Source organism: Polypterus senegalus, chromosome 1, assembly GCF_016835505.1.
Source record: "Polypterus senegalus isolate Bchr_013 chromosome 1, ASM1683550v1, whole genome shotgun sequence".
NCBI classification, from domain to species: domain Eukaryota; kingdom Metazoa; phylum Chordata; class Cladistia; order Polypteriformes; family Polypteridae; genus Polypterus; species Polypterus senegalus.
Window position 1 is genome coordinate 229883024 of NC_053154.1, and position 10000 is coordinate 229893023.

General features: G+C 36.3%; 1 protein-coding gene across 1 annotated transcript in view; it reads left to right on the top strand.

The window, feature by feature from the left end:
* dock1 (dedicator of cytokinesis 1) overlaps positions 1 to 10000 on the top strand; it is a 710521-nt gene that overhangs the window by 151323 nt on the left and 549198 nt on the right. The window contains exons 25-26 of the mRNA XM_039774569.1: positions 5579 to 5649; positions 8378 to 8484. Coding sequence (XP_039630503.1) covers positions 5579 to 5649; positions 8378 to 8484 — 178 coding nt within the window. The remainder of the gene's footprint in view (positions 1 to 5578; positions 5650 to 8377; positions 8485 to 10000) is intronic.

Here is a 10000-nt window from a genome sequence, read left to right on the forward strand (position 1 = left end):
ATTTGTGAAGGATCTCTTTGTATACCGCATTGTGAGTTCGGCCCTCCGGTTGTAATATGACCAAGGTGTGCGCTGAGCTTACTCTAAAGCATGCAACGTACAGTTGGCCATGTGAGCAGTAATCTTGTTTCAGATCTCACAGCTTGGATTGCTGCTGTCATAATCGGTTTGAGTTTCATGGTTTGTTTCAATTACGACAGTATTTGTAGGACTTGTGTTGAAGTGACATTCGGCATCTGTCAAGCGTTGTAAGTATATAACCAGTTTCATTGATAACTTCACATCCAGCTTTTGAGAGTTTAAACCTTCATAAACATCAAAGTGTCCACTACTGAAATCGTCACCTGTGAATCTAAGATGTTTTAAGAGGCATTGGCGGTTGTCCAAAGGTGTAAAACATTTGGCCATTTCGGTACACTTGAAAGCGACAACCGAACAATTCAGCGGCAGCCATCAACTCGCATGCAGAACCATAGGTGAAGGGCTTAAGCATTTCACTCTTATAGTGCTCCTGTGTAGTATAATTATCTCCTGTACCGTCATCAGTCCACACCTTGAACCTGTCCCAGTCATTCAATACATAAGACACAATGTTTCTCCAGATATCAAGAGTGATGATATGGCCGTGCAATATGTAACACAGAGAATGGAAAAGATAGGTGCCATCTCCGGGCATGGAAACCACTCAGTAAGTGACAGTTCTTTGATCGATGGTGACCACCTTGATAGACATGTTAATGCGGGTACGGTTGGAATGATAATAGGAAATGGGTACCTGAACAATGTAAAGTAAGTCTAAAATACCTACACAATAACTATAATTGTAATAAATGAACAATAAAACAGTGGAGAAGCCGTGGATTAAATAAAAAGGCTGTAGTTATCAGCAGGGAGACGTGAATCCCATGGCGAAGCAAAGAAGGGAATGAAGAGACTGGAGCGACGGACGGCCTTATATAGGCAGGCAGCCAACAATGTGGGAGGCGTTGGGATGGGGGACCCAACGCCGCCTCACACAGTGACTGAGCTGCAGGCTATGGACATATATATGTACGTAAGTAGGATTCAGTTAGCGTTGGGAACCCGCGTACCAAATTTCTTGAAGATGGGCCCATAAGTAACAAAGACTGTTGAAAAGTTCAATATAGCGGCCGACAGTGGCATCATACCACCGAAATAAGTACCAAATTTCAGCCTTCTACCTACACGGGAAGTTGGAGAATTATTGACGTTGGAAAGTTCAATATGGCGGCTGACAGTGGCGTCATACCACGAAATAAGTATGTACATTGGTTTCGGTTAGCGCAGGGAAGCCGCCTACCAAATTTCGTGAGGATGGGGCCATGAATAAGAAAGTTCAATATGGCAGACGTTGTTGACTGTTCTGACCGTTATGCATAGAAATTCAAAATGAAACCTGCTTAACTTTTGTAAGTAAGACGTAAGGAATGAGCCTTCCAAATTTCAGCCTTCTACCTACACGGGAAGTTGGAGAATTAGTAACGTTTGGAAAATTCAATATGTTGGCCGACAGTGGCGTCATACCACCGAAATAAGTACGTACATCGGTTTTGGTTAGCGCAGGGAAGCCACCTACCAAATTTCGTGAAGATGGGGCCATAAATAAGTTCAATATGGCGGATGTTATCGACTGTTATCGACTGTTATGACCGTTACACATAGAATTTCGAAATAAAACGTACTTAACTTTTGTAAGTAAGCTGTATGGAATAAGCCTGCCAAATTTCAGCCTTCTACCTACACGGGAAGTTGGAGAATTAGTGATGAGTGAGTGAGTGAGTGAGTGAGTGAGTGAGTGAGTGAGTCATTGAGGGCTTTGCCTTTTATTAGTATTGATATGAATGTGTGTATATATATGTTTGTATATATACACTAGGCTGTTCCCCCTGCTTGCTTTGCTCGCCAACTCGTCTCGCCTGCGCTACGCACCTTCTGCCCATTTCCCGGGTGGAAGGCCACCTCGACAAGAGATCTTGCTTGAGTGGGCTATGTTTGAAATGCCAGACTAACTTATGGCATTTGGTTAAAGCTGTCAAATCCACCATTATGAAGAGCTATGATGATACAGTGATTACTCTCTGTATAATGTGTGCTATACAAGGCATATGCTAGTACAGTAGTGGCGTCAGTGCAGTGTTGACATTTGGTTGCTGTATGTCCCAGCTGTAGTCATTTTATGTTCTGTCTCCCATTCCCTCACTACTGCCATTAATTGTTCAACATAAGCATTGGCAAAATTCCTTTCTGCCATTTTTAAACAGGTAATGCAAATGCATACACCATTGTTTATCGATGAAGTGCACTGTTGCGCCCAAGAACATATGATTGCTCACTGACATCCAGTGATCCCCAGTGAATTCAGTGTAACTTGCTTGTGCTAGTTTTTCTGCTCTAAGTTGCTTTCTGTCCCAGGACAGCTTGTGAACCCTATGCATGATCATCGTTATTGACAGTAGCTAGTAAAATGGGTTGTGATTGGCAATGCTTGTATGTTTATTGAGACCCTGGTCTTTCAGTGATGTTGATAGGACAGCATTCCATTAATGGCCACTTTGCAGTAGTAGTAGTTAGCTAAGCAGATGATGGTCTGCTCATGGTTCGGCTGAATTGATCCATGGTGGTTTGTTGTGTGTCATTGGGCATGGTAGAAACAAACATATGCTTTGCTTTAAAATGACACGTTAAACTCGGAAGACCTATGGTGGTAGAAAACTCTTCATTGTAATGTGTGAATACTACTTGGTTTTTAAATAGTGAGTTCTCTGAAGCATTTATTTTAAAACAAATGTTTCTGACGAGAAGTCTAACAGGTGTCGATGCCATTTTCACATTAACAACATAATCCTGCAGGAATTGCAAGGGGTAATGCTCATGACCTGAGCTGTGGCAGGCTAAAAAAATGGTTCTGCAGCAGTGTTCTGAATCACAGCTTTTCGTTTCATGTCATTGTCATTTGAATTTTTTTTATTCTCTTTTATTGAGTGTACCTGTTCACACTGAATTAGTATGCACTGTATTAGTATGATGTCAAAGCCACACTGACAAAAAAAAACAGAGAGAGACATAGGTGTATATATAATATTTGTAATTATTCATTTTATGACCTGTATAGTACATTTCAGAAAACATTGTGGCACTGATGCAACATTTATATTCATTCGCATACATTCTTGCGGTTGTAATCCGTGAGCGTGTTTTTTTTTTTCCCCCCGATTTTGCCCAGTCTCCACATTTTGGTGCATGGTGGTGTTTCTTTTGTACTCCAGGACATGCAGAGGAAAGAATAGTACAGAGAGGTCAGTTCCACGCTATATGCAATCATCAAATTCAAATGTTAAGAGTTCACATACACCCAAGGACTGTCCTTCCTACATGTACGACATGTGTACTTGTTGCAATGTAAACATTTCTCTCAATGCTGTGGTTCCTATTACATTGAAGGGGCACCTGACACTGACTGAGTTTGCTTTCCTGGGGGATGCGGCGGCCTTGGAACAGAATTTTGTCAATGTTGTATCCTCTTTTTCTTTTTCCATCCCCTTTTCTTGTAAGAAGAGATGATGAAGTTCCTCTGCAAGGTGACCAAAGAACACTCTTCTTTTCTCAGTGGACCCGTGCATGCCTTGTACAGTACATGTGTGTTCATTGCTGCTAGGTCAAGCATGTTGTAGCACACAGCAACCGGCCACCTGCGTGTTCCTGCTCGCACTGAATAAGCTCACGCCTTCTGATCCATTATGTCAATATGCAATATATACAATGCAGGTAATGTTCCTCTTTTGGGACTTCTTTAGCAACCGCTCATTCAAAACAAAGTCATACCAGTGGTATCCAAGGATTCTCCGAAGAGACACAGTACTGAAGGGGTCTAGTCTTCGTCTCATGTCACTGGATAGTGTCCATGTCTTGTAACCATATGACATTAAACTGCAACCAACCCTGCAGGCAGTCCTCTAACTTGCAAGTAAATAATAAAAGACTTCATGCAGCTCTAAAAGAACAGAGAAGACTCCTTTATGCTCTCTGGGAGTAGCCCTGCTATGCTCACCTTATGTAGTGGATGGGGGAAAAGTCCTCCCGAGCCTCATCCCTGGAAGAGTCAACTGTTGGAGAGCCAATGGGGTCAGGCCTGTTGGGGATTGGAACTGGTATGTTGCTGAGGTGTCGCCCGCTGCACGGCAACACTCTGGTCCCATTTTGAGGCAGCCCATCCGGGTAAGCACGTGGGACGTCTTGTCTGTGTTACATTGTTTTAAATATATAGTCTAAATATCAGTTAAATGCTGGTAAAAATGACTTTCATGAAAGTCATTTTAATATCGTGGATAAAAAGATTTTTTTTGTTGCTTTTTCACATCATAAATGATAATAGCTAAATATTGCACTGGCATAACTAGACTGTTTTTTATTTTTATTTTTCTGAAATGTTGCTATTATATCTTTCACTTGGCTGTTTTAAGTTGCATTGACCAAATATAGCTGGATAAATATTTTTTTGTGTGTTTTCATTTCAGGTTGCACAGCAACTAAATGTAAATATTTTGAAAGGGGGGGGTAATTTTTTTATATAAACTGTAGATATATATACAGTATATACATAGATATAGATAGGGTTGTTTAATTACAGGGTGTGTCCCATAATAAAATCTACAAAATGTTTAGTATTGACTGATCTGTTTTTTTTCATTCAAGAGATGTTCTTTTCAAAGTCTGGGTCAACAATTCCTGGCACTTTTCTCACAGGTTTCTTCACGTTTAAAAATATATGTTCTGTTGCTTCCAATTAGTTCTTATAGTACTTGCAGGTGTTAGTTAGAGTGGTAATAAATATGTGCCTATCCTTTAAACTTCTTACATTTGTTAATGTATGTCAGACTTTATGAGAAGCATAATGTATTATTCCCCAAAAATGTAGTTTGATTGGAACAGTTGTCTGCAGTTAATGGACAGCTTTGGCCCTTGACTTAATGGTAAGAAGACAAATGGGCATCTTGAGACAATTTTCTTGCGCTTAAAAATGACGTATGGTGCATTGTCGAAGGAGGTAATCAATAAAGTCTTGGTTTTCAATTAACTTGTAATAGAGGCATCAATAAAGAAATATATTAAAAGACTTATGATTTGTCTCATTCCCTAGATAGGGAAATTTTGATATATTTAAAAATGTCAAGTATTGTTATCTCTTATTACTTTTCTCATGATCCTGGCATAGCCATTTTTCCATAACAAGCTATTCACATTCACTTTAACCCCTTAGAGAAATCTATCTTGTTAAGTATATTATTTTATAGTCTGAACAGTGATACTGAAGAGTTATTAAATAGTATGAATTAACTTAACATATTTCTAATACTGTAACCAGCTATGTTAAATGACACAAATGATAACAATCCATCAATCAGTACAAGATCTACCCTATTCTCCTAATCAATTTATAGACTTATTGCAAAACTTATGTCAGTAAACTGAAATGCAGATGATTAAATGTACTTTTATATAATTTAGAATTGCATCTTGTGGCTTATTTCATATTTTTATTTCTTCCTGTATTGCTTAGGGAGCTGCACTGAAATATGTACCAACTATTGTGAATGATGTTAAGCTTGTTTTTGATCCAAAGGAGCTTAGGTAAGTAATAAGACGATTTATATTCTTATATGTTGCCCCATTTTTTTAAATTTTTTTTTGCTTTGTTTATGTGTTGTGCAATTTAAACCCAGGTTTAACACTGTGCTTAATATTGTGACAATTACATTTTCAAAGGATGAATATAATAATCAGGGAGATGCATATTTAAATATATATATATATAATATTAATAAAATTAGTAAATACAAATTCACTGAACAAAGCAAGTGTATGGAACAAATGAGAGTAAGCTATGATTATGAAAAAAAAATAAAATAAATGTAATTTCAAAATTATTGTACTGACCCCTTACAGACATATAATAGTTAGGGTCTTCGTTTACTTTTTCTCATTAATGTGCCATATTTTTACGCATATTGTATTTGTAAGGAAAATTCTGCTTTCTTAGACTTGGTTAAAGTAAATACTATTTGATATTGTATTGCCGGGACATAAAAAGTGAAGCAAGATAAGTACAAAGTTTTAATTTGTACAATGTTGTAGGTATTTCAAAAAGACAATGCTATGGACAATTTAAAGTATAACTGTCATCTTCAAAACATGAGAAGTTCAATGTTATTATAACAATTATAATCTGCCTTGAATTGAGTATGTTCATAGTTCATATAGGTTTAAAGAGAAATGATTGTCATAAATGTAAACATTTGTAAAGGTTTCAGTAGCAATGCTTAATATCTCCCGAGTGCCAGACATTGTTGCATTTGTCCTTTAAATCTACCTCAGAAATCTCACTACAGTGAACTCAAACAATCCTTATTCATCCACACCGCGCGACTATCATTGAAATCACAATAAAGGTCATGAAAGAAAGAAATTAAAACTTAAAAAATAAACACAGTTTAACCCTTTAATTTAATAATTAGACATGTCTTTGTGGAAATGGAAGGAAAACTTGCAAACTTCATATAGACAATGACTGTGCATGGGATTCATCACCACTAACTATTGTCTTTTTCAAATTCCCTAATGTCTGCTATGTAACTGGTTTGCAAGTGAGCATGAAAGAGAATAAAAGGTAATGCTTTGATCAGCCTTTGAGTCAGCTCAGTATAATGCACTTTTATTAAAATATCGGCCATTACCACTATGAGGACAATAAAGGTCATGAAAAAGAAATGTCAGTGTTTTCAAAATAACCACATGTGATATGTTTTTACTTCTTAGATGCTTGATTTTATATTAATATTACTGTGTGTTTTTTTTTAAATAACATGTGGTGTTCTTACTACTCTGTAGTACAATTACAAAAGGAGAAGACATTATACGATAATATTTTTTGTTTCACAGGATATAAACATTATAATTTTGGATATAAACATTTTAATATTATATTAAGCACATTAAAATTATGACGTGCCATGTTGTAAGTCACTTGGTTAAAGACCAATTCATAAAAAATTATTTTATTATCGGGTGGAATTTGGTTGTCTACATTTTCATAGAACATTTATCAACATTATGGCTACCATTTACAGTTATGTCTTTTATGATTTTTATCTTGTAATGTGCCCCTTGAATGCCTTGAAAAGCACAATTAAATAAAATGCATTACCTACTGTCTTTATTTTCTACACAAGAAAATTGCGTTTAATTTTATCTGTGAGGACGTTAGTCTGAAAAACATTACTTTTAAAGTGTTCTGATTTAAGCAAAAAGAATATTGGTGAGTATTGATTGCAGTTTGAATGTTGGCCATAACTAGCTATAAATCATCTCAACCTTTCATTGCTCCACCTGGTGGTATTTAAAGGTAGTTCAGTCACAAACAACTGAAAATTTCTGAAATGTTATGATAGGCAGGCAGCACACTACATCATAGCACATTATTTTTCACATATTTTGATTGGCTGTATCTGTCTATGAATAAATGTATTCTTTTATATCCTGTTTCAGTAGCACATCTGTCATTAAAAATACGTTTGCACCGTAGAAGTTTTGTTTCTCACTTGCGTGTTTTTTTTTATATAAATTAAATGAGTGTGTCTTTTTGTTCCTATATAAAAGGCTCATCATTCTTTTCTTGGATGTCAGCCATTGAATAATTGCTAATGCACAATCATCCTTATTAAGAAACAACATTAATCCTTAAACCATGAACAGCTGCTACTCTTATTATTAGAGGTAGGAATTATTTATGCCAACTGGTTGGTGCACCCCAATAGTCTATGTCCTAGACCACAACTGGCCTTTTTTTTCTTCCTTTAAATAAATTCACATTCGACCATTTATTTTGTAACTAGCTTGTCCAGCTTAAGATCATGGGGTTGGGGTTTTTGGAGTATGGGAGAAAATCAGGAGGACCCGGAAGAAAGCTCATGCAGACATGAGTAGGGTATGCAAACTGCACACACAGCGCCAAGGCAAACATTCAAATGCAGACCTCTGGAACTGTGTGGCAAAGGTACTTTGTGAAGTGAAGTTCAATGAGTGAAATTTTTTTGACAATTTTTTTAGTTCAAAAACGGAATGTGTTATAAATGAAAATTAAATCCTGGAAAGGTTAAAATGCAAGAAAATAATTTGTAACAATTGTATCTAGAAGAAAAGAAATCTCAAATTAAACTTGTTTTTTTCATTGAAATTTAAAGATATATTTCACTGTTTTAGATGCCAACCACATTTATTTTTCTATAGATGCTACTCACATTTCTGCTTTTTAAAATATTTTAAGCACATTTAATTTGTTTCATTTTTTTTTTTTAAATAGCAAACTATTTACAGAATTCATTCTGAAGGTTCCACCTGGACGCTTAGTGCGTCAGAAGCTGTACTGTTTGATTGATATAGTTCACAGTGATCTGTTCACACAGCATGGTAAGCCTAGCCTTTCATTTTTAATGAGATTTTGTACTTTTTTTTCTTCTTCTTAGCATTACTGTATTTGTGGTTATCTGTACTTAAAAGTGCATCATTTTGTTTTACTAAACGGCAATGACAATGCGGTCTGGTTAATATTTACTGAAAGGTAAGTTTTCATGGCAAGTCAAATTAATTAAAATTTCTAGTATCACAAACATTGATACTCAAATGTTTCAAATGTCTCACTCTTTTTTGTCCTAGTTTTAAAATTTTGAGCTGATGTATAATTTCATTTTGTCAAATTTGTGGAATACCTACAAGTAAATATAAACTGATTAGAAAATAGATACATTTTGAGCAGATAATTGTAGCTGTTAGTGCAAGAGCCATTTCCTAGTTACATAAGAATCATAAATGTTTTACTAAATGATAGTGCATAATCTATGGGAGGTTCCTATAACCCCCATAAGTTGAATTGAATTAGTATATTCTAGCTATTTTTAACTTCTCTGACTAAACATTATTCTCAGTTACTGATCAGCCTTGCCATGTGTAAGGTGTAAAGGGCACAGGGTTTTAAACTGTGCCTTGTGTACCTTGTGTGCGTATTTTGTGTTCTAAGTAACATGTAAGACAAAGCACTTAATTGAAAGTGCTGCGCCATACGTTTTAAACGTACAGAAGAAGTAGTTAAGAATCTTTAAATATAGAAACAGCTAAGGAAAGAAAAGCTAAGTTTAGAGAAGATAAATTTTTTCTTTTTTTTGGCTTTTATTCTACATGTGTAACAACTTTTTTCTTTAATCTTGCGTAGATTGTTTGCTTTGAATTTTCCGTAAATATTTTAAAACAAACTTTTGGACTGAGATTTCTTTCGGCACGCGTTTTACCCGTGCTTGAACACTCGCCTTGCACTCCGGCGGCAACAGTTAGTGTTGATCTGTAAAATTTGTCAAAGCATTTTTCGCAGAGATTTAACTGTATTGCTTGGTGACCTTATTAGGCATAATTTTTTCATGTAATGTCGCAGTGTGGCAGTTTTAGGGGAACATTTTTTTTCCCAGCACCACATAATTCTTTGTAAGGTCATGCATAACATCACAGAGCCCTCGCAGCCAAAGTTGGATATGACAGCCACCCGAATACATAGTGCTGATCCCATGACCATCAATGGCCACATGTGCCCTTGCTTATGGAAGAAACATAGCAGCAAAGCTGTCAGTATACTAAGTACACGGCCAGCATCAATTTTACGCCTGGGAAAAGAGAACACACAAGCTGGTACATTGTAGACAGAGCGAATTCAAGAATAAACAATCAGTTTACTTTGTAAGTGTATGCATCTGCCATTAAATCTTATGTTATTCAATACATCATTTCAATATGGTGGTACTCAAAACATATTTTTTCTCCTAAGAGGCACATCATTTACAGTCAAGTACTCTGTTACTTTTGTTGTTTCATTTTTTCTTGTGTTCGTATTCTTTATCGGGTCTGCCATTGTGAGTGTGCTGCCAACCACCGTTGTGCT